The 24,961-nt window shown below is 46.8% G+C and overlaps 1 protein-coding gene across 5 annotated transcripts in view; it reads left to right on the forward strand.

Annotated features, from left to right (window-relative positions):
• The window catches only part of LOC121546181 (transcription factor E3-like), a 31,129-nt gene extending 6,761 nt beyond the window's left edge, over positions 1 to 24,368 (forward strand). For 2 of the 5 annotated variants that reach the window (XM_045209578.1, XM_045209582.1), the window contains exons 2-10: positions 1,273 to 1,386; positions 6,393 to 6,633; positions 7,017 to 7,241; positions 10,961 to 11,056; positions 16,973 to 17,096; positions 18,279 to 18,335; positions 18,453 to 18,528; positions 18,658 to 18,826; positions 22,880 to 24,368. In XM_045209578.1, coding sequence (XP_045065513.1) covers positions 1,273 to 1,386; positions 6,393 to 6,633; positions 7,017 to 7,241; positions 10,961 to 11,056; positions 16,973 to 17,096; positions 18,279 to 18,335; positions 18,453 to 18,528; positions 18,658 to 18,826; positions 22,880 to 23,338 — 1,561 coding nt within the window. In that variant the 3' untranslated portion in view covers positions 23,339 to 24,368. The remainder of the gene's footprint in view (positions 1 to 1,272; positions 1,387 to 6,392; positions 6,634 to 7,016; positions 7,242 to 10,960; positions 11,057 to 16,972; positions 17,097 to 18,278; positions 18,336 to 18,452; positions 18,529 to 18,657; positions 18,827 to 22,879) is intronic. The other 3 variants (XM_045209580.1, XM_045209579.1, XM_045209581.1) reach the window with 3 other exon arrangements.
• Positions 24,369 to 24,961: the final 593 nt, after the last annotated feature.

A 24,961-nucleotide genomic window follows, 5' to 3' on the forward strand; every position in this document is an offset into this window, starting at 1 on the left:
GATCCTGACTAGTCTCCCAGTCCCTGCCGCTGAAAAACATACCCACAGCATGATGCTGCCACCCCCATGCTTCACCGTAGGGATGGTGCCAGGTTTCCTCCAGACGTGACGCTTGGCATTCAGGCCAAATAGTTCAAATCTTGGTTTGATCAGACCAGAGAATCTTGTTTCTCATGTTCTGAGAGTCCATTAGGTGCCTTTTGGCAAACTCCAAGCGGGCTGTCATGTGCCTTTTACTGAGGAGTGGCTTCCGTCTGGCCGCTCTACCATAAAGGCCTGATTGGTGGAGTGCTGCAAAGATGGTTGTCTTTCTGGTAGGTTCTCCCATCTCTACAGAGGAACTCTGGAGCTCTGTCAGAGTGACCATTGAGTTCTTGGTCACCTCCCTGACCAAAGCCCTTCTCCCCCGATTGCTCAGTTTGGCCGGGCGGCCAGCTCTAGGAAGAGTCTTGGTGGTTCCAAACTTCTTCCATTTTAAGAACGATGGAGGCCACTGTGTTCTTGGGGAACTTCAATGCTGCAGCCATTTTTTGGTACCCTTCCCCAGATCTGTGCCTCGACACAATCCTGTCTCAGAGATCTACGGACAATTCCTTCAACCTCATGGCTTGGTTTTTGCTCAGACATGCACTGTCAACTGTGGGACCTTATATAGACAGGTGTGTTTTCTTTCCAAATCATGTCCAATCAATTGAATTTACCACAGCTGGACTCCAATCAAGTTGTAGAAACATCACAAGATCAATGGAAACAGGATGCAAAGGGTCTGAATACTTATGTAAATATTTGTAATACATTTAGCTAAAAGTTCAACAAAAAGAAAATGGTTTCGCTTTTTCAATATGGGGTATTGTGTGTAGATTGATGAGGATTTTTTTTTTTTTTTCCACATTTCGTTACGTTACAGCCTTATTCTAAAATGTATTACATTGTTTTTTTCCTTCAATCTACACACAATACCCCATAATGACAAAGCAAAAACAGTTACAAAAATAACCTGAAATATCACATTTACATAAGTATTCACTTATGTAAATATTTGTAATACATTTAGCTAAAAGTTCAACAAAAAGAAAATGGTTTCGCTTTTTCATTATGGGGTATTGTGTGTAGATTGATGAGGGAAAAAAAAATCTATTTCATTTTATAATAAGCCTGTAACTCAACAATATGTGGAAAAAAAAGTCAAAGGGTCTGAATACTTTCCCGGAATGCATATTCTTATCATATCTGACTGTATGTTCCTGACCTGTAGTTGTAATGTTTCTCCAGTGTGGAGCCTCTCCTGCCTGAGTCGGGGATAGTAGCAGATATCGAGGTGGAGAGCGTCCTCCCGTCAGAGTCTGATACCTTCTACCAGCTGAAGAGCCAGCCCATCACCCTGAGGTGAGCACACACGCTGTTCTAGGTCAGATCAGACACAACCTTCATCTGTCTTTTCTCCCGTTCCATTATGTACATGGAACTGTTTACCATAACTGGTCTGTGCATGTCTTGCTCAAATCCAATCACATTTTATTTGTCACATGCACCGAATAAAACGGGTGTAGACTTAACCGTGAAATGCTTACGAGCCCAACGAGGCAGAGTAAAAAAATGACATCAAAATAGAGGAAAAGGAAAGGATCTGTCTGTCTCTGTCTCTCTGTCTCTGTCTGTCTCTCTCTGTTTCTGTTTCTGTCTCTCTCTTTCTCTCTCCCTCTCCCTCTCCCTCTCCCTCTCCCTCTCTCTCTCTCTCTCTCTCTCTGTCTCTCTCTCTGTCTCTCTCTGTCTCTCTCTCTGTCTCTCTCTGTCTCTCTCTGTCTCTCTCTCTATCTGTCTGTCTCTCTGTTTCTGTCTCTCCCTCTGTCTCTGTCTGTCTCTCTCTCTATCTGTCTGTCTCTCTGTTTCTGTGTCTCTCTCTGTCTGTCTCTCTCTCTCTCTCTCTCTCTCTCTCTCTCTCTCTCTCTCTCTCTCTCTCTCTCTCTCTCTCTCTCTCTGTCTCTCTCTGTCTGTCTCTCTCTCTATCTGTCTGTCTCTCTGTCTGTCTGTCTCTCTCTGTCTGTCTCTGCTCTGTCTATACCCCAGGGAATTCCCACAGTGTATTCACAGTGACTCAGCAAGAATACACAACCACATCTAGGAGGATGAGAGTTGAAGTCAATGTTATTAGTCTCTTTTTTGAAAAACAACACAGTGAGAGAGAAGGTGTTTGGATTAGACAAGCTGTTAGGACACTGTCCAGTAATGGTGTAGTAATAGTAGTATTTGTGTTTGAGTTGATTGTAATGTGGATAGTAACAGTGTTGGGGAACATTACAATGCTAGAGAGACAAAGATTATACATCTTCATTTCCACTTTGGAGAGGTTGTGTACATTGCTTAAGGTAACAGTAGTAACTCCACACAACCTTAGTCATGTTGATTTATAACTTAGACCCACAAAACCTTAGATAGTCATGTTAGTTCAAGCGTGATCATGTTGTGGGAACTTCTGACTGGGAAAGCCCTCCCAGGGTGAAGGTAGGTGTAGGGTAACTTGGTTTGTAGTTTTGATTTATCCAGGGGCTTTCCATTGTGTGACTGAGGAAGATGTTAACAGCGGAGGGTTAGGGTTATGGTGGTGGGTTTTAGTTGAGATCCAGGGACTTCCCAGTGAGTGATTTGTCAGGATTTGGTATGGCTACTAGGAAGATTATGTTTACAGCAGAGAGACTCCCTGTGTTAGGGTGTAGGGTATTAGGGTGTAGGGTATTAGGGTTTAGGGTGTAGGGTACTAGGGTGTAGGGTATTAGGGTGTAGGGTTTAGGGTGTAGGGTACTAGGGTGTAGGGTATTAGGGTGTAGGGTTTAGGGTTTAGGGTATTACATTTTTTACATTTTAAGTCATTTAGCAGACGCTCTTATCCAGAGCAACTTACAGTTGTGAGTGAGTGCATACATTATTATTATTATTATTATTATTCTTTTTCCCACTGGCCCCCCGTGGGAATCAAACCCACAACCCTGGCGTTGCAAACGCCATGCTCTACCAACTGAGCTACAGTGAGGGAAAAAAGTATTTGATCCCCTGCTGATTTTGTACGTTTGCCCACTGACAAAGACATGATCAGTCTATAATTTTAATGGTAGGTTTATTTGAACAGTGAGAGACAGAATAACAACAAAAAAATCCAGAAAAACGCATGTCAAAAATGTTATAAATTGATTTGCATTTTAATGAGGGAAATAAGAATTTGACCCCTCTGCAAAACATGACTTAGTACTTGGTGGCAAAACCCTTGTTGGCAATCAGAGGTCAGACGTTTCTTGTAGTTGGCCACCAGGTTTGCACACATCTCAGGAGGGATTTTTTTCCACTCCTCTTTGCAGATCTTCTCCAAGTCATTAAGGTTTCGAGGCTGACGTTTGGCAACTCAAACCTTCAGCTCCCTCCACAGATTTTCTATGGGATTAAGGTCTGGAGACTGGCTAGGCCACTCCAGGACCTTAATGTGCTTCTTCTTGAGCCACTCCTTTGTTGCCTAGGCCGTGTGTTTTGGGTCATTGTCATGCTGGAATACCCATCCACGACCCATTTTCAATGCCCTGGCTGAGGGAAGGAGGTTCTCACCCAAGATTTGACGGTACATGGCCCCGTCCATCGTCCCTTTGATGCTGTGAAGTTGTCCTGTCCCCTTAGCAGAAAAACACCCCCAAAGCATAATGTTTCCACCTCCATGTTTGACGGTGGGGATGGTGTTCTTGGGGTCATAGGCAGCATTCCTCCTCCTCCAAACACGGCGAGTTGAGTTGATGCCATAGAGCTCCATTTTGGTCTCATCTGACCACAACACATTCACCCAGTTCTCCTCTGAATCATTCAGATGTTCATTGGCAAACTTCAGACGGCCCTGTATATGTGCTTTCTTGAGCAGGGGACCTTGCGGGCGCTGCAGGATTTCAGTCCTTCACGGCGTAGTGTGTTACCAATTGTTTTCTTGGTGACTATGGTCCCAGCTGCCTTGAGATCATTGACAACATCCTCTCGTGTAGTTCTGGGCTGATTCCTCACTGTTCTCATGATCATTGCAACTCCACGAGGTGAGATCTTGCATGGAGCCCCAGGCCGAGGGAGATTGACAGGTCTTTTGTGTTTCTTCCATTTGCGAATAATCGCACCAACTGTTGTCACCTTCTCACCAAGCTGCTTGGTGATGGTCTTGTATCCCATTCCAGCCTTGTGTAGGTCTACAATATTGTCCCTGACATCCTTGGAGAGCTCTTTGGTCTTGGCCATGGTGGAGAGTTTGGAATCTGATTGATTGATTGCTTCTGTGGACAGGTGTCTTTTATACAGGTAAAAAGCTGAGATTAGGAGCACTCCCTTTAAGAGTGTGCTCCTAATCTCAGCTCGTTACCTGTATAAAAGACACCTGGGAGCCAGAAATCTTTTTGATTGAGAGGGGGTCAAATACTTATTTCCCTCATTAAAATGCAAATCAATTCATAACATTTTTGACATGCGTTTTTCTGGATATTTTTGTTGTTATTCTGTCTCTCACTGTTCAAATAAACCTACCATAAAAATTATAGACTGATCATTTCTTTGTCAGTGGCCAAATGTACAAAATCAGCAGGGGATCAAATACTTTTTTCCCTCACTGTACATCCCTGCCGGCCATTCCCTCCCCTACCCTGGACGACGCTGGGCCAATTGTGCGCCGCCCCATGGGTCTCCCGGTCGCGGCAGAGCCTGGATTCGAATCAGGATCTCTAGTGGCACAGCTAGCACTGCAGTGCCTTAGACCACTGCGCCACTCGGGAGAGTGTAGGGTGTAGGGTACTAGGGTTTAGGGTGTAGGGTACTACGGTTTAGGGTGTAGGGTATTAGGGTATTAGGGTATTAGGGTGTAGGGTACTAGGGTTTAGGGTGTAGGGTACTAGGGTTTAGGGTGTAGGGTATTAGGGTACTAGGGTGTAGGGTTTAGGGTGTAGGGTTTAGGGTGTAGGGTACTACGGTTTAGGGTGTAGGGTATTAGGGTACTAGGGTGTAGGGTTTAGGGTGTAGGGTACTAGGGTTTAGGGTACTAGGGTATAGGGCACTAGGGTATTAGGGTGTAGGGTACTAGGGTTTAGGGTGTAGGTACTAGGGTTTAGGGTACTAGGGTATAGGGCACTAGGGTATTAGGGTGTAGGGTACTAGGGTGTAGGGTACTAGGGTACTAGGGTACTAGGGTGTAGGGTACTAGGGTACTAGTGTGTAGGGTACTAGGGTGTAGGGTACTAGTGTGTAGGGTACTAGGGTGTAGGGTACTAGGGTGTAGGGTACTAGGGTGTAGGGTACTAGGGTGTAGGGTTTAGGGTGTAGGGTATTAGGGTGTAGGGTATTAGGGTGTAGGTTACTAGGGTGTAGGGTGTAGGGTATTAGGGTATAGGGTACTAGGGTTTAGGGTGTAGGGTTTAGGGTGTTAGGTACTAGGGTGTAGGGTTTAGGGTGTTAGGGTATAGGGTACTAGGGTGTAGGGTTTAGGGTGTTGGGTACTAGGGTGTAGGGTATTAGGGTATAGGGTACTAGGGTGTAGGGTTTAGGGTGTAGGTTTTAGGGTGTTGGGTTTTAGTTCAGATCCAGGGGCTTCCAAGTGAGTGACTCAGCAGGATCCGCTATTTCTCTGAATGGAAATGTACTGTATCGCCATGTAACTGCAGAGTCTTGTGAAATAGTGTTCTGTACTTTCAGTTTTCCTCGTGTAAACTGATTGCTAATGTAACTGACTGGTGCACTGCACAGCAGTCTGAACTCACTGACCTTAACTGCTACATATTGTAGTATCTACATAATATCATCACTTCTATTTCTCAGTGAGGTCTGCCTCTCTGTATCTTCAGGCCTCCGCTGTGTCTCCTGCTGCTGTTTTCCTGCTCATTTGACTGCATTGATGTATTCTCAATGTATACGTTTGTTTAATTTCTGTTTTACATTGTATACAGTTTTTCTACTGACCCTGTCCCGCCTGCAGCCCGTCTCTGCCCCCAATCGAATTGGGACGCTACAATAAACATACTGACGTGACTCTGTCCCCCTCCCTCTCTCTGCAGCGTGTCCCAACCGTGACTCTGTCCCCCTCCCTCTCTCTGCAGCGTGTCCCAACCGTGACTCTGTCCCCCTCCCTCTCTCTGCAGCGTGTCCCAACCGTGACTCTGTCCCCCTCCCTCTCTCTGCAGCGTGTCCCAACCGTGACTCTGTCCCCCTCCCTCTCTCTGCAGCGTGTCCCAACCGTGACTCTGTCCCCCTCCCTCTCTCTGCAGCGTGTCCCAACCGTGACTCTGTCCCCCTCCCTCTCTCTGCAGCGTGTCCCAACCGTGACTCTGTCCCCCTCCCTCTCTCTGCAGCGTGTCCCAACCGTGACTCTGTCCCCCTCCCTCTCTCTGCAGCGTGTCCCAGCCCCCATCTGACACGGCGTCTCCCTCCTCCGGCCCAGTGATGACGTCCCGGGTGTTGATGAGGCAGGAGCTGATGCGCCAGCAGGCCAGGGACCAGGAGAGGAGAGAGGCCCAGCAGCAGGTCTCCTCAGCCCAGCTACGCACCGCCGACTCCTCCCCAGCCATCTCCATGGCCCCAGCGCACGCCGGGGCCAGACCTCCCCCTGCTCAGGTCCCTGTGGAGGTCCTCAAGGTACATCATGCACCGCCTGGAGCACTCTGACGACTGGGTTTGGGGAGGACTGCACCTGCTTGTGACAACAAACGTCTTATCTGTTCGTGCTTATTAAATGGAAGTCTTACAGTGCATTATAATGCATTATACCTGCATTTGTTAATTGACTAATCTCCCCCTCTCTCTCTCTCTGTCTCTCTCTCTCTGTCTCTCTCTCTCTCTCTCTCTCTCTCTCTCTCTCTCTCTCTCTCTCTCTCTCTCGCTCTCTCTCTCTCTCTCTCTCTCTCTCTCTCTCTCTCTCTCTCTCTCTCTCTCTCTCTCTCTCTCTCTCTCTCTCTCTCTCTCTCTCTCTCTCTCTGTCTCTGTCTCTGTCTCTGTCTCTGTCTCTCTCTCTCCTCTAGGTTCAGACCCACCTGGAGAACCCCACTAAGTACCACATCCAGGCCTCTCAGAGACAGCAGGTGAAACACTACCTCTCCTCCACCCTGGGGAACAAACTGACCAATCAGACACTGGGCGCCTCCCCCTCGCCTCAGTCCGGATCCGCCCCTTCTCTCCAGCCTGCAGCCAGCAGCACTCCCAGCAGCCCACTGGCTGTGCTCAGCCTGAGCGCCAACAAGGAGGAGGTACGTCACCGTTGTAAACATAGAGATACAAAACGAATACTGTTCTGTTTCATTCTGTGGTCTCACATCTCTGCGACCCAGTCTAGGAAGTACATGGGAGCTTGGGTTGATTTTAACCCTTGAAAAATCTGGGAATAATGCCCGTGCAGCTGCCATGATGAGGGAAAATAATAGCCTCTAATATCCCACTTCTATTCAGCCGCTTCAATCACCTCTACACTTAAACAACAGCAGGCTTCCGTGAGGTGGCGTTTCCTAAATATTAGGTTGGTCTACGTTGTATAGACCTTATTGTAAGTGGCTCTGGATAAGCACGTCTGCTAAATAAGTGTTATTGTACCAGTTGTAGACGTTATTATGAGTTTCTTTGGGTGTTCCGGTCTCCTGAGTGGCGCAGTGGTCTAAGGCACTGCATCGCTGTGCCACTAGAGATCCTGGTTCGAATCCAGGCTCTGTCGTAGCCGGCCGTGACCGGGAGACCCATGGGGCGGTGCGCAATTGGCCCAGCGTCGTCCAGGGTAGGGGAGGGAATGGCCAGCAGGGATGTAGCTCAGTTGGTAGAGCATGGCGTTTGCAACGCCAGGGTTGTGGGTTCGTTTCCCACAGGGGGTATGAAAAAAAATAATGTAAGTCGCTCTGGATAAGAGCGTCTGCTAAATGACGTAAATGTAAATGTTCCTCCTAATGTATTCTACATTGTCTTGGTCTTCCAGTTCCTTTAAATTCAACAGGAGTTATTACCCCCTGTAATAACACATAGCATTCTGTTGTAGCCTCACTATGTGCCGGGTCTGTCTGTCCTGTCTGTCCTGTCTGTCCTGTCTGTCTGTCGGTCTGTCTGTCTGTCAGTGTGTCTGTCTGTCTCCTGCACCTTGCTAGCTAGCTGTCCTGTCTGTCTGTCTCCTGCACCTAGCTAGCTAGCTGTCCTGTCTGTCTGTCTGTCTGTCTCCTGCACCTTGCTAGCTAGCTGTCCTGTCTGTCTGTCTGTCTGTCTGTCTCCTGCACCTTGCTAGCTAGCTGTCCTGTCTGTCTGTCTGTCTGTCTCCTGCACCTTGCTAGCTAGCTGTCCTGTCTGTCTGTCTGTCTGTCTCCTGCACCTTGCTAGCTAGCTGTCCTGTCTGTCGGTGTGTCTGTCTGTCTCCTGCACCTTGCTAGCTAGCTGTCCTGTCTGTCTGTCCTGTCTGTCGGTGTGTCTGTCTGTCTCCTGCACCTTGCTAGCTAGCTGTCCTGTCTGTCTGTCTGTCTGTCTCCTGCACCTAGCTAGCTAGCTGTCCTGTCTGTCTGTCTGTCTCCTGCACCTTGCTAGCTAGCTGTCCTGTCTGTCTGTCTGTCTGTCTGTCTGTCTGTCTGTCTGTCTGTCTCCTGCACCTTGCTAGCTAGCTGTCCTGTCTGTCTGTCTGTCTCCTGCACCTTGCTAGCTAGCTGTCCTGTCTGTCTGTCTGTCTGTCTCCTGCACCTTGCTAGCTAGCTGTCCTGTCTGTCGGTGTGTCTGTCTGTCTCCTGCACCTTGCTAGCTAGCTGTCCTGTCTGTCTGTCTGTGTCTGTCTGTCTGTCTGTCTCCTGCACCTTGCTAGCTAGCTGTCCTGTCTGTCCTGTCTGTCGGTGTGTCTGTCTGTCTCCTGCACCTTGCTAGCTAGCTGTCCTGTCTGTCTGTCTGTCGGTGTGTCTGTCTGTCGGTGTGTCTGTCTGTCGGTGTGTCTGTCTGTCTCCTGCACCTTGCTAGCTAGCTGTCCTGTCTGTCTGTCCTGTCTGTCGGTGTGTCTGTCTGTCTCCTGCACCTTGCTAGCTAGCTGTCCTGTCTGTCTGTCCTGTCTGTTGGTGTGTCTGTCTGTCTCCTGCACCTTGCTAGCTAGCTGTCCTGTCTGTCTGTCTGTCCTGTCTGTCGGTGTGTCTGTCTGTCTCCTGCACCTTGCTAGCTAGCTGTCCTGTCTGTCTGTCCTGTCTGTCGGTGTGTCTGTCTGTCTCCTGCACCTTGCTAGCTAGCTGTCCTGTCTGTCTGTCCTGTCTGTCGGTGTGTCTGTCTGTCTCCTGCACCTTGCTAGCTAGCTGTCCTGTCTGTCTGTCTGTGTCTGTCCTGTCTGTGTCTGTCTGTCTGTCGGTGTGTCTGTCTGTCGGTGTGTCTGTCTGTCGGTGTGTCTGTCTGTCGGTGTGTCTGTCTGTCTGTGTGTCGGTGTCTCTGTCTGTCTGTCTGTCTGTCGGTGTGTCTGTCTGTCGGCGTGTCTGTCTGTCGGCGTGTCTGTCTGTCGGTGTGTCTGTCTGTCGGTGTGTCTGTCTGTCTGTCTGTCGGTGTGTCTGTCTGTCTGTCTGTCTGTCTGTCTGTCTGTCTGTCTGTCTGTCTGTCTGTCGGTGTGTCTGTCTGTCTGTCTGGAGCGGGTCTGTCTGTCTGTCTGTCTGTCTGTGTGTCGGTGTGTCTGTCTGTCTGTCTGGAGTGGGTCTGTCTGTCTCCTGCACCTTGCTCTGTGGCTCTGTGTGTTTGGCACCACATTGTGCTGTCAAATACCACAGGACTAGCTGTCCTGTCTGTCCTGTCTGCCTGCCTGCCTGCCTGCCTGCCTGTCTGCCTGTCTGTCTGTCTGTCTGTCTGTCTGTCTCTCTCCTGCACCTTGCTCTTTTGGCACCACATTGTTCTGTTAAATCCAACGTTGGCCAGCCTAATAATCTCTGCACGCTTCACAATTCACACCACAGAGACTTCAATTAAAGGTGTACTCCGCTTCACACCACAGAGACTTCAATTAAAGGTGTACTCCGCTTCACACCACAGAGACTTCAATTAAAGGTGTACTCCGCTTCACACCACAGAGACTTCAATTAAAGGTGTACTCCGCTGCCTGTTGTTTTTTTCAGTCTTTGTCAGTCGCTTCTGGAGAAAAACCTCGTTCATTTGCCCCTGAGGGGATTAATAAAGTTGAATTGAAACGTATTTTAACTGGAATTTAAAGTCACTGTGTTGATAAAGCTCTTACTCAGACTGCTATGGTCCTAAAGGAGGGGTTGACTTGCAGCAAATAATGAAATAGTCTGAAGAAGCCATTTCATAGAAAGTGTGAAGAAGCTATTTCATAGAAAGTGTGAAGAAGCTATTTCATAGGAAGAGTGTGAGTCCATTTCATTGTGGCTTGTGAAGTGGTGCCGTGTGGAGTGTTCCAGTGAAGTTTCCTATGGATGACTCACCCGGTCTAACGCGCTAGCTCAATCTGGCTGTATGTCTGACCCAAGGTGCAGGGACCGTATGTATAAAGCACCTCAGACTACGAGGACTGATCTAGGATCAGGTTTCTCCATGTCCATTTAATCTTATTCATTATGATCTAAAAGGCTAAACTAATCCTAGATCAGCCCTCCTTATCTGAGACACTAGATGAGGGAGGGAGGGAGGGAGGGAGGGAGGGAGGGAGGGAGGGTGGGTGGGTGGGAGGGAGGGAGGGAGGGTGGGTGGGAGGGAGGGAGGGAGGGAGGGTGGGTGGGTGGGTGGGAGGGAGGGAGGGAGGGTGGGTGGGTGGGAGGGAGGGAGGGAGGGAGGGTGGGTGGGTGGGTGGGTGGGAGGGAGGGAGGGAGGGTGGGTGGGAGGGAGGGAGGGTGGGTGGGTGGGAGGGAGGGAGGGAGGGAGGGAGGGAGGAGGGGAGGGACTGTGTGGGTGGGAGGGAGGGAGGGAGGGAGGGTAGATGTGTATAATGTCACCTCTTCCTCTACTGACCCCAGAGCCGTTTGTATTTCAGATGGAAGATGTGATCGATGACATCATCAGTCTTGAATCCAGTCTCAACGATGAGTTCTTTACGTTGATCGACTCTGGCCTACATCTAGCCAACACGGTATGCAGTAAGACATACATTAACCAAACCTTACATACTCTGGCCTACATCTAGCCAACACGGTATGCAGTAAGACATACATTAACTAAACCTTACATACTCTGGCCTACATCTAGCCAACACGGTATGTAGTAAGACATACATTAACCAAACCTTACATACTCTGGCCTACATCTAGCCAACACGGTATGCAGTAAGACATACATTAACTAAACCTTACATACTCTGGCCTACATCTAGCCAACACGGTATGTAGTAAGACATACATTAACTAATCCTTACATACTCTGGCCTACATCTAGCCAACACGGTATGCAGTAAGACATACATTAACTAAACCTTACATACTCTGGCCTACATCTAGCCAACACGGTATGCAGTAAGACATACATTAACTAAACCTTACATACTCTGGCCTACATCTAGCCAACACGGTATGTAGTAAGACATACATTAACTAAACCTTACATACTCTGGCCTATATCTAGCCAACACGGTATGCAGTAAGACATACATTAACTAAACCTTACATACTCTGGCCTACATCTAGCCAACACGGTATGTAGTAAGACATACATTAACTAAACCTTACATACTCTGGCCTACATCTAGCCAACACGGTATGTAGTAAGACATACATTAACCAAACCTTACATACTCTGGCCTACATCTAGCCAACACGGTATGTAGTAAGACATACATTAACTAAACCTTACATACTCTGGCCTACATCTAGCCAACACGGTATGTAGTAAGACATACATTAACTAAACCTTACATACTCTGGCCTACATCTAGCCAACACGGTATGCAGTAAGACATACATTAACTAAACCTTACATACTCTGGCCTACATCTAGCCAACACGGTATGTAGTAAGACATACATTAACTAAACCTTACATACTCTGGCCTACATCTAGCCAACACGGTATGTAGTGAGACATACATTAACTAAACCTTACATACTCTGGCCTACATCTAGCCAACACGGTATGTAGTAAGACATACATTAACCAAACCTTACATACTCTGGCCTACATCTAGCCAACACGGTATGCAGTAAGACATACATTAACCAAACCTTACATACTCTGGCCTACATCTAGCCAACACGGTATGTAGTAAGACATACATTAACCAAACCTTACATACTCTGGCCTACATCTAGCCAACACGGTATGTAGTAAGACATACATTAACCAAACCTTACATACTCTGGCCTACATCTAGCCAACACGGTATGCAGTAAGACATACATTAACCAAACCTTACATACTCTGGCCTACATCTAGCCAACACGGTATGCAGTAAGACATACATTAACTAAACCTTACATACTCTGGCCTACATCTAGCCAACACGGTATGTAGTAAGACATACATTAACTAAACCTTACATACTCTGGCCTACATCTAGCCAACACGGTATGCAGTAAGACATACATTAACCAAACCTTACATACTCTGGCCTACATCTAGCCAACACGGTATGTAGTAAGACATACATTAACTAAACCTTACATACTCTGGCCTACATCTAGCCAACACGGTATGTAGTAAGACATACATTAACTAAACCTTACATGCTCTGGCCTACATCTAGCCAACACGGTATGTAGTAAGACATACATTAACTAAACTTTACATACTCTGGCCTACATCTAGCCAACACGGTATGTAGTAAGACATACATTAACTAAACCTTACATGCTCTGGCCTACATCTAGCCAACACGGTATGCAGTAAGACATACATTAACTAAACCTTACATACTCTGGCCTACATCTAGCCAACACGGTATGCAGTAAGACATACATTAACTAAACCTTACATACTCTGGCCTACATCTAGCCAACACGGTATGCAGTAAGACATACATTAACTAAACCTTACATGCTCTGGCCTACATCTAGCCAACACGGTATGCAGTAAGACATACATTAACTAAACCTTACATACTCTGGCCTACATCTAGCCAACACGGTATGTAGTAAGACATACATTAACTAAACCTTACATACTCTGGCCTACATCTAGCCAACACGGTATGTAGTAAGACATACATTAACTAAACCTTACATACTCTGGCCTACATCTAGCCAACACGGTATGCAGTAAGACATACATTAACTAAACCTTACATACTCTGGCCTACATCTAGCCAACACGGTATGTAGTAAGACATACATTAACTAAACCTTACATACTCTGGCCTACATCTAGCCAACACGGTATGTAGTGAGACATACATTAACTAAACCTTACATACTCTGGCCTACATCTAGCCAACACGGTATGTAGTAAGACATACATTAACCAAACCTTACATACTCTGGCCTACATCTAGCCAACACGGTATGCAGTAAGACATACATTAACCAAACCTTACATACTCTGGCCTACATCTAGCCAACACGGTATGTATTAAGACATACATTAACCAAACCTTACATACTCTGGCCTACATCTAGCCAACACGGTATGTAGTAAGACATACATTAACCAAACCTTACATACTCTGGCCTACATCTAGCCAACACGGTATGCAGTAAGACATACATTAACCAAACCTTACATACTCTGGCCTACATCTAGCCAACACGGTATGCAGTAAGACATACATTAACTAAACCTTACATACTCTGGCCTACATCTAGCCAACACGGTATGTAGTAAGACATACATTAACTAAACCTTACATACTCTGGCCTACATCTAGCCAACACGGTATGCAGTAAGACATACATTAACCAAACCTTACATACTCTGGCCTACATCTAGCCAACACGGTATGTAGTAAGACATACATTAACTAAACCTTACATGCTCTGGCCTACATCTAGCCAGCACGGTATGTAGTAAGACATACATTAACTAAACTTTACATACTCTGGCCTACATCTAGCCAACACGGTATGTAGTAAGACATACATTAACTAAACCTTACATGCTCTGGCCTACATCTAGCCAACACGGTATGCAGTAAGACATACATTAACTAAACCTTACATACTCTGGCCTACATCTAGCCAACACGGTATGCAGTAAGACATACATTAACTAAACCTTACATACTCTGGCCTACATCTAGCCAACACGGTATGCAGTAAGACATACATTAACTAAACCTTACATGCTCTGGCCTACATCTAGCCAACACGGTATGCAGTAAGACATACATTAACTAAACCTTACATACTCTGGCCTACATCTAGCCAACACGGTATGTAGTAAGACATACATTAACTAAACCTTACATACTCTGGCCTACATCTAGCCAACACGGTATGTAGTAAGACATCATACCAAGAACATGTGACTATGCATTCACTCCTGGAGATAAATGAATCATCTGTAAGCCTGCTTCTTCAAATGAAACTCATGCATGCCTTTTGTGGCTTGATACTGCTGCAAGCGGTTGATTATGGAATCTTCTCCAGAGGCCAGTCACTGAAAGTTGCCCCTGGGTCTTACTGGCTTATCAACACATTGATAGCCATGTCTTTGTGTCTCAGTGAGTGTCCATGCTGCTTTGTGTTGTCAGAGATAATTGATTTTTTTTGGAGCAGGGCGGTTGGATGTCAAGTCAGAGACGGTGGAATCCAGCCTGGCGGTGAGAGTAAACATACTGTTCTGACACATGGCTAACAGTGGCCAGGACAGGACAGGACAGGACAGGACAGGCTAGAGCAGGGTGGGGTGTGGTCAGTCAACCTGTGTGTAGAACGCTGATCGCTTAACTGTGGAGACTAAGGGTTAGCTAACCGTGGACCGGAGAGAGAGAGAGAGAGAGAGAGAGAGAGAGAGGTGTTTCTTTCCCCCCCCCCTGACGACGTTTGGCCATTTCTCAACCGTCGGTTCAGAGAGAAAGGGGAAGTGAGAGCGGTTTGGTTTGGCAGGAGAAAGATGAGGATTCTGGTTGTTCTGGAGCAGCAGCATAACACCATAAATAAGATGATGCGGGTAAAATAAATGTTGTTCTGTGGAGTTTCTATGAAATGAATTAGAGTCGTTTGTGTTTTGAAGAGGTTAGTTGAGATAAGAATTTGGGTTTTGAGTTCGTCTGGATTTGTTTAGGTTTCTCACTGAATTGATTTTGACGTTGTATCTGTCTACAGGCTCAGGTTTATCTTGAAACTGATATGTAGACATGCTAACATGTTTATTACTGTATTCTGATGTTAATGAAACTGATATGTAGACATGCTAACATGTTTATTACTGTATTCTGATGTTAATGAAACTGATATGTAGACATGCTAACATGTTTATTACTGTATTCTGATGTTAATGAAACTGATATGTAGATATGCTAACATGTTTATTACTGTATTCTGTTAATGAAACTGATATGTAGACATGCTAACATGTTTATTACTGTATTCTGATGTTAATGAAACTGATATGTAGACATGCTAACATGTTTATTACTGTATTCTGTTAATGAAACTGATATGTAGACATGCTAACATGTTTATTACTGTATTCTGATGTTAATGAAACTGATATGTAGACATGCTAACATGTTTATTACTGTATTCTGTTAATGAAACTGATATGTAGACATGCTAACATGTTTATTACTGTATTCTGTTAATGAAACTGATATATAGACATGCTAACATGTTTATTACTGTATTCTGTTAATGAAACTGATATGTAGACATGCTAACATGTTTATTACTGTATTCTGTTAATGAAACTGAGGCTCCAGTTGTGAATAGTAGATAGTGTTTGTCATATTGACCGTTGAGCGATTACTTGATTACATTTAATGATATACAACAGTCCGTTTATTACTTGATTACATTTCATGATATACAACAGTCCGTTTATTACTTGATTACATTTCATGATATACAACAGTCCGTTTATTACTTGATTACATTTCATGATATACAACAGTCCGTTTATTACTTGATTACATTTCATGATATACAACAGTCCGTTTTGGTTGTGGTGTTTGAATGAAAATAATATACAGTGTCTATTTGGTTAGAGGTTGAATCCTGTTCATTGGGAAGAGAGAGGTGAGAGTGACTAGTAGCCCACAATGGCAGTAGAAGTTAGACCGTGGCAGTAGCAGTTAGACCGTGGCAGTAGCAGTTAGACCGTGGCAGTAGCAGTTAGACCGTGGCAGTAGCAGTTAGACCGTGGCAGTAGCAGTTAGACCGTGGCAGTAGCAGTTAGAACGTGGCAGTAGCAGATAGACCGTGGCAGTAGCAGATAGACCTTGGCAGTAGCAGATAGACCGTGGCAGTAGCAGATAGACCTTGGCAGTAGCAGTTAGACCGTGGCAGTAGCAGATAGACCTTGGCAGTAGCAGATAGACCGTGGCAGTAGCAGTTAGACCATGGCAGTAGGAGATAGACCGTGGCAGTAGCAGGTAGACCGTGGCAGTAGCAGATAGACCTTGGCTAGGATTGCAAAATCCCAGTAATTTCCCCAAATGACCAGCTTTTTAATATATCCTGGTTGGAGTATTACAGAGTTTGTGTTTTATTCCCTCCTCATTCCAGGAGTCTTCAACCAGGATTTCTGGAGAACCAGCAGGGAATTTGGGAAAAGATATTGGAATTTTGCAACCCTCATCTTGTCTGTTTTGTAGACATTAGAAAAAGTCTGGAATTCACATTATCAATGTTCCAGGGAGGTTATCAGTGGAGTCGTCTCCTGGTTTGTTCAGACTTACCAATAGTCAATGTAGCTCTTAGACCTCCGATATCACAACATGTTCTTCTCTTACTGCATTTTCAACGGCTTCTGCTTGAATGAAGGAGATAGTTGGCCTAGTACTGCATTTAGGAGTTGTTGATGACCTCTGAAAGCTGTTGTGTGTGTTTTATGATGATGATGTTGTTGTTGTTGTTGTTGTTTACACCTTGTGACTTGTTGTTGTTGTTGTGTGAATGCAGCTGCCAGTGTCAGGGAACATGCTGGATGTGTACAGCAGTGGAGGGATGGTTGCTCCTACCATCGCCGTCTCAAACTCCTGTCCTGCTGACCTGCACAACGTCAAGACTGAGTTAACCGGTACTGGTAAAGAGTTCCTCTCTAAAACACACTTAACACTCATTATAAACTGGGCGGTTCGAGCCCTGAAATGCTGATTGGCTGATAGCCATGGTATATCATATTATTTTTACTGCTCTAATTACGTTGGTAACCAGTTTATAATAGCAATAAGGCACCTCGGGGGTTTGTGGTATATGGCCAATATACCACGGCTAAGGGCTGTATCCAGGTACTCCGCGTTGCGTCGTGCTTAAGAACAGCCCTTAGCCGTGGTATATTGGCCATATACCACACCTCCTCTGGCCTTATTGCTTAAATAACCCCCTCTAGCTCTTATCTCTATCTCTCCGTCTCTCTTCCCTCCCTCTCTCCTCCCCCCTCTCTCTTCCCCCCCTCTCTCTATCTCTCCGTCTCTCTTTCTGTCTGTAAAAAGTTCCTCTCTAAATAACACTCAATAACACCTGTCTGTCTATCTCTCTCTGTCATCTCCCAATCCTCTCTATCTCAACTTCCTGTCTGTCGATCTCTCTCTTACTCTGTCCCTGTTTCTGTGTCTGTCTCTCTCTTTCTCTCTCTGACTTCTCTCTCTCCCCCTCTCTCCTCCCCCTCTCTCTCTCCCACTCTCTCCCCCTCTCTCTCCCTCCCTCTCTCTCCTCCTCCTCTCTCTCCCTCCCTCTCTCTCCCTCCCTCTCTCTCCCTCCCTCTCTCTCCTCCCCCTCTCTCTCCTCCCCCTCTCTCCTCCCCCCTCGCTCTCCTCTCCCCCTCGCTCTCCTCCCCCTCTCTCTTCCCTCCCTCCCTCTCTCTCCTCCCCCACTCTCTCCTCCCCCTCTCTCACCTCCCCCTCTCTCTCCTCCCCTCTCTCTCCTCCCCTCTCTCACCTCCCCCTCTCACCTCCCCCTCTCTCTCTCCTCCCCCTCTCTCTCCTCCCCTCTCTTTTCTTTTTAAAGTTCTTACTCAGCATTGCTCAACTTCCCTTGTCCAGTCAGTCAGTCCCACCCTGTTCCTCTGCCTCAGCCTTCAGTAGACCTGCAGTCATGTTTCCGTTTGATCTCTACGGCATACTCACCATCCGTTATGTGTCTCATGACTTTTAGCGTCTTTTGACATTCTGAACATATGGATATACTGTTTTTTAAATCTATGTTTTATTTACGTTTCAAGCAGTCTTTAGCAACCCCACACCGTACTGATATTGTCTCCTTCTAGAGGTGGAGGTTAAAGCTATGACGAAGGAGCGACAGAAAAAGGACAACCATAACCAGAGTGAGTATAGATCAATACTTTACTGCCAACGGATACCATATTTGAAATGTATTTCATTAGGTCTAACAGTTGGTCACCAGCTTGGTGATAATGTTGACATGTTACGGTTGTTCCTAGTTGAGAGACGGAGGAGGTTCAACATCAACGATCGCATCAAGGAACTGGGAGCTCTCATCCCCAAATCGAGTGACCCGTGAGTAGCCCCCCCCCTGCTAAAGTGCTACTGTACATATTTCACCATCTCGCTGTTCCTTTCCCCTCACTGACACCCCCCTGCTACAACATAGTATCTAATCATGCCACTGTTCCTTTCTCCTCACTGACCCCCCTGCTACGGAGACAGGGAGACGCGTTGGAACAAGGGAACCATCCTGAAGGCGTCTGTGGACTACATCAGGAGGCTGCAGAAGGAGCAGCAGAGAGCCAAGGAGATGGAGACCAGACAGCGGAAACTGGAGCACAGCAACCGTAACCTACTGCTACGTATACAGGTAATACTGACTGTAACCTACTGCTACGTATACAGGTAATACTGACTGTAACCTACTGCTACGTATACAGGTAATACTGACCGTAACCTACTGCTACGTATACAGGTAATACTGACCGTAACCTACTGCTACGTATACAGGTAATACTGACCGTAACCTACTGCTACGTATACAGGTAATACTGACTGTAACCTACTGCTACGTATACAGGTAATACTGACTGTAACCTACTGCTACGTATACAGGTAATACTGACCGTAACCTACTGCTACGTATACAGGTAATACTGACCGTAACCTACTGCTACGTATACAGGTAATACTGACTGTAACCTACTGCTACGTATACAGGTAATACTGACTGTAACCTACTGCTACGTATACAGGTAATACTGACTGTAACCTACTGCTACGTATACAGGTAATACTGACCGTAACCTACTGCTACGTATACAGGTAATACTGACCGTAACCTACTGCTACGTATACAGGTAATACTGACTGTAACCTACTGCTACGTATACAGGTAATACTTACTGTAACCTACTGCTACGTATACAGGTAATACTGACTGTAACCTACTGCTACGTATACAGGTAATACTGACTGTAACCTACTGCTACGTATACAGGTAATACTGACCGTAACCTACTGCTACGTATACAGGTAATACTGACTGTAACCTACTGCTTCGTATACAGGTAATACTGACCGTAACCTACTGCTACGTATACAGATAATACTGACTGTAACCTACTGCTACGTATACAGGTAATACTGACCGTAACCTACTGCTACGTATACAGGTAATACTGACCGTAACCTACTGCTACGTATACAGGTAATACTGACTGTAACCTACTGATACATATACAGGTAATACTGACAGTAACCTACTGCTACGTATACAGGTAATACTGACTGTAACCTACTGCTACGTATACAGGTAATACTGACTGTAACCTACTGCTACGTATACAGGTAATACTGACTGTAACCTACTGCTACGTATACAGGTAATACTGACCGTAATCTACTGCTACGTATACAGGTAATACTGACCGTAACCTACTGCTACGTATACAGGTAATACTGACTGTAACCTACTGCTACGTATACAGGTAATACTGACCGTAACCTACTGCTACGTATACAGGTAATACTGACTGTAACCTACTGCTACGTATACAGGTAATACTGACTGTAACCTACTGCTACGTATACAGGTAATACTGACTGTAACCTACTGCTACGTATACAGGTAATACTGACAGTAACCTACTGCTACGTATACAGGTAATACTGACCGTAACCTACTGCTACGTATACAGGTAATACTGACTGTAACCTACTGCTACGTATACAGGTAATACTGACCGTAACCTACTGCTACGTATACAGGTAATACTGACTGTAACCTACTGCTACGTATACAGGTAATACTGACCGTAACCTACTGCTACGTATACAGGTAATACTGACTGTAACCTACTGCTACATATACAGGTAATACTGACTGTAACCTACTGCTACGTATACAGGTAATACTGACCGTAACCTACTGCTACGTATACAGGTAATACTGACTGTAACCTACTGCTACGTATACAGGTAATACTGACTGTAACCTACTGCTACGTATACAGGTAATACTGACCGTAACCTACTGCTACGTATACAGGTAATACTGACCGTAACCTACTGCTACGTATACAGGTAATACTGACCGTAACCTACTGCTACGTATACAGGTAATACTGACCGTAACCTACTGCTACGTATACAGGTAATACTGACCGTAACCTACTGCTACGTATACAGGTAATACTGACCGTAACCTACTGCTACGTATACAGGTAATACTGACTGTAACCTACTGCTACGTATACAGGTAATACTGACTGTAACCTACTGCTACGTATACAGGTAATACTGACTGTAACCTACTGCTACGTATACAGGTAATACTGACTGTAACCTACTGCTACGTATACAGGTAATACTGACCGTAACCTACTGCTACGTATACAGGTAATACTGACTGTAATCTACTGCTACGTATACAGGTAATACTGACTGTAACCTACTGCTACGTATACAGGTAATACTGACTGTAATCTACTGCTACGTATACAGGTAATACTGACTGTAATCTACTGCTACGTATACAGGTAATACATTTTACATTTTAGTCATTTAGCAGACGCTCTTATCCAGAGCGACTTACAGGAGCAATTAGGGTTAAGTGCCTTGCTCAAGGGCACATCGACAGATCTTTCACCTAGTCGGCTCGGGGATTAGAACCAGCGACCTTTCGGTTTCTGGCACAACGCTCTTAACCACTAAGCTACCTGACACCTAGGTAGACTGAGAGGGAAGGGTTGGGGTTGGAGACTGGGAGGGAAGGGTTGGAGACTGAGAGGGAAGGGTTGGGGTTGGAGACTGGGAGGGAAGGGTTGGGGTTGGAGACTGAGAGGGAAGGGTTGGGGTTGGAGACTGGGAGGGAAGGGTTGGGGTTGGAGACTGGGAGGGAAGGGTTGGAGAATGAGAGGGAAGGGTTGGGGTTGGAGACTGGGAGGGAAGGGTTGGGGTTGGAGACTGAGAGGGAAGGGTTGGGGTTGGAGACTGAGAGGGAAGGGTTGGGGTTGGAGACTGGGAGGGAAGGGTTGGGGTTGGAGACTGGGAGGGAAGGGTTGGGGTTGGAGACTGGGAGGGAAGGGTTGGGGTTGGAGACTGAGAGGGAAGGGTTGGGGTTGGAGACTGAGAGGGAAGGGTTGGGGTTGGAGACTGGGAGGGAAGGGTTGGGGTTGGAGACTGGGAGGGAAGGGTTGGAGAATGAGAGGGAAGGGTTGTGGTTGGAGACTGGGAGGGAAGGGTTGGGGTTGGAGACTGGGAGGGAAGGGTTGGAGACTGGGAGGGAAGGGTTGGGGTTGGAGACTGGGAGGGAAGGGTTGGGGTTGGAGACTGAGAGGGAAGGGGTTGGGGTTGGAGACTGAGAGGGAAGGGTTGGGGTTGGAGACTGAGAGGGAAGGGTTGGGGTTGGAGACTGGGAGGGAAGGGTTGGAGACTGGGAGGGAAGGGTTGGGGTTGGAGACTGGGAGGGAAAGGTTGGGGTTGGAGACTGAGAGGGAAGGGTTGGGGTTGGAGACTGAGAGGGAAGGGTTGGGGTTGGAGACTGAGAGGGAAGGGTTGGGGTTGGAGACAGAGGTAAGGGTTGGGGTTGGAGACTGAGAGGGAAGGGTTGGGGCTGTGGTTGGAGACTGGGAGGGAAGGGTTGGGGTTGGAGACTGGGAGGGAAGGGTTGGGGTTGGAGACTGAGAGGGAAGGGTTGGAGACTGGGAGGGAAGGGTTGAGGTTGGAGACTGGGAGGGAAGGGTTGGAGACTGGGAGGGAAGGGTTGGGGTTGGAGACTGAGAGGTGAGAGGGAAGGGTTGGAGACTGGGAGGGAAGGGTTGGGGTTGGAGACTGAGAGGGAAGGGTTGGGGTTGGAGACTGAGAGGGAAGGGTTGGGGTTGGAGACTGGGAGGGAAAGGTTGGGGTTGGAGACTGAGAGGGAAGGGTTGGGGTTGGAGACTGAGAGGGAAGGATTGGGGTTGGAGACTGAGAGGGAAGGGTTGGGGTTGGAGACTGGGAGGGAAAGGTTGGGGTTGGAGACTGGGAGGGAAAGGTTGGGGTTGGAGACTGAGAGGGAAGGGTTGGGGCTAAGGAGATGGAGACCAGACCAAGCCTACTGCTATGAAATCAGGTTAAGAAGATGTTCCTGTTGTTGGACAATAAAGTCAATTAATCAATCAGTATACAGCAAGGAAGTCTGGTAAATACTTGAGTGTGATATTGCCATGTTTTCATGTCTCTTTGGAAGTTAAATGGTAAATTCTCTCAGGGAAAAATCAATCAACTCTGGCGTCCCCCAGGGCAGTGTTCCAGGGCCTCTACTATTTCTACTGTACAATAATTAAGCAATAAGGTAATAAGGAATGAAATCCTGTGAATAATGCATGTCTAAGGGCTGTTTTTTGTGTTGGCTATTGTTGTCTGTTGATTCTCTCTACAGGAGCTTGAGCTGCAGGCCCGCCTCCACGGCCTCTCCACCCCCGCCTCCTCCTCCCAGGGCAGCTCCTCCTCACACCTAAGCCTATCACAGTCCCTGGACCCCAGCACGGGCGACGCCCTCTCCAGGACCCTCCTCTCCCTGAGTGGTGGCCCAGGCCTCCAGGCCGCCTCCCCCTCCTTCCTGTCTCCACCCCCCTCGGCCTCCCCGGTTGGTCTGATGACCATGGCCAGCCCTCTGGATCTGGACTCTCTGAGCTTCTCTGAGCTGGACGACCCGTCGGCCGCAGCCTTCCACGCCTCCCTGCTGCCGGACATGGGTCTGGGGGACATCCTGATGGACGATAGGGGGGTGGGGATGTCCTCTGTTGGGGGCAGAGACCCGCTGCTCTCCTCCGTCTCCCCAGGAGCCTCCAAGACATCTAGTCGCAGGAGCAGCTTCAGCATGGAGGAAGACCTGTGACTGGGCTCAGTCCCAAACCAACCCCTAGACCCTACACCCTACACCCTACACCCTAGCCCCTACACTGCTAGGCAGGAACAGATTCAGCATGGAGGAAGACCTGTGACTGGGCTCAGTCCCAAACCGACTCCTAGACCCTACACCCTAGACTAAACCCTACACCCTTAGAAACTTAATGTAGATCTGAGAGAATTGGAAAGGAGTAATCATGGCAAAACATTCCAGCCAGCAGAATCATACCAGAGTGCTTATATCAATCCTCCGTCCTTTCAGATTTACAGGAGTGCCTAGGGAGTCCATTTGGGATTCAGCAGGAGAGACAGAAGGCTCTAAACTAGGGAGTCCATTTGGGATTCAGCAGGAGAGACAGAAGGCTCTAAACTAGGGAGTCCATTTGGGATTCAGCAGGAGAGACAGAAGGCTCTAAACTAGGGAGTCCATTTGGGATTCAGCAGGAGAGACAGAAGGCTCTAAACTAGGGAGTCCATTTGGGATTCAGCAGGAGAGACAGAAGGCTCTAAACTAGGGAGTCCATTTGGGATTCAGCAGGAGAGACTGAAGGCTCTAAACTTTCCAGAGGACTGCAGACTGGCGGTGGGGCCTCCACCCACCCTGCATGGCCCAGTCCTTCCATCCCAACAGGAGGGTTTACTGCCTATTGTCTTCTGGTTCTAGGAATCTTCCAACCCGGGATTTCTGAGAAAAAAAACGTGGGTATTTGGAAAGTTAAAGGAATTTTGCAACCCTAGTCTTAGTTTAGACTAGAATGTCTAGAAAGAATTCCTGACCCCTTATGGTGATGATGCAATCCATTTTTATCTCCATGCTTGTAATGGAATATAGAATACATCTATGGAGTTGAGCTGTTCTATAGCATTAAAAGGATAGATACACCTTACATAGATATTAACCTATTAGTATGTCTGGTTGTTATTGGCTAGTTCTGTGAATAGCAATGAGGATGGAGGTAGATATGTATAGGGGTAAGGGGACAGGGATACTGGAGTGATGGAGGTAGATATGTATAGGGGTAAGGGGACAGGGATACTGGAGTGATGGAGGTAGATATGTATAGGGGTAAGGGGACAGGGATACTGGAGTGATGGAGGTAGATATGTATAGGGGTAAGGGGACAGGGATACTGGAGTGATGGAGGTAGATATGTATAGGGGTAAGGGGACAGGGATACTGGAGTGATGGAGGTAGCTATGTATAGGGGTAAGGGGACAGGGATACTGGAGTGATGGAGGTAGATATGTATAGGGGTAAGGGGACAGGGATACTGGAGTGATGGAGGTAGATATGTATAGGGGTAAGGGGACAGGGATACTGGAGTGATGGAGGTAGATATGTATAGGGGTAAGGTGACTAGGCAACAGGATATGAGATAAACAGAGTAGCAGCAGCTTGTATGTGTGTGTGAGTGTGTGTGTATAGAGTCAGTTTAAGTATATGTGCATGTTATGTGTGAGTGAGCAGATGATGGAGTGAGTGAGTGTTGGAGTGACCGTGTGTGTGAGTGTGTAGGGCCCTGTGAGTGTGCATAGAGACAGTGCAAATACTGAAATAAAAGGTAAATAAAGATACAAGGTAAACTCAGTCTGTAGCCATTTTGTCAGCTAT

This window comes from Coregonus clupeaformis, chromosome 30 (assembly GCF_020615455.1).
Source record: "Coregonus clupeaformis isolate EN_2021a chromosome 30, ASM2061545v1, whole genome shotgun sequence".
Classification (NCBI taxonomy): domain Eukaryota; kingdom Metazoa; phylum Chordata; class Actinopteri; order Salmoniformes; family Salmonidae; genus Coregonus; species Coregonus clupeaformis.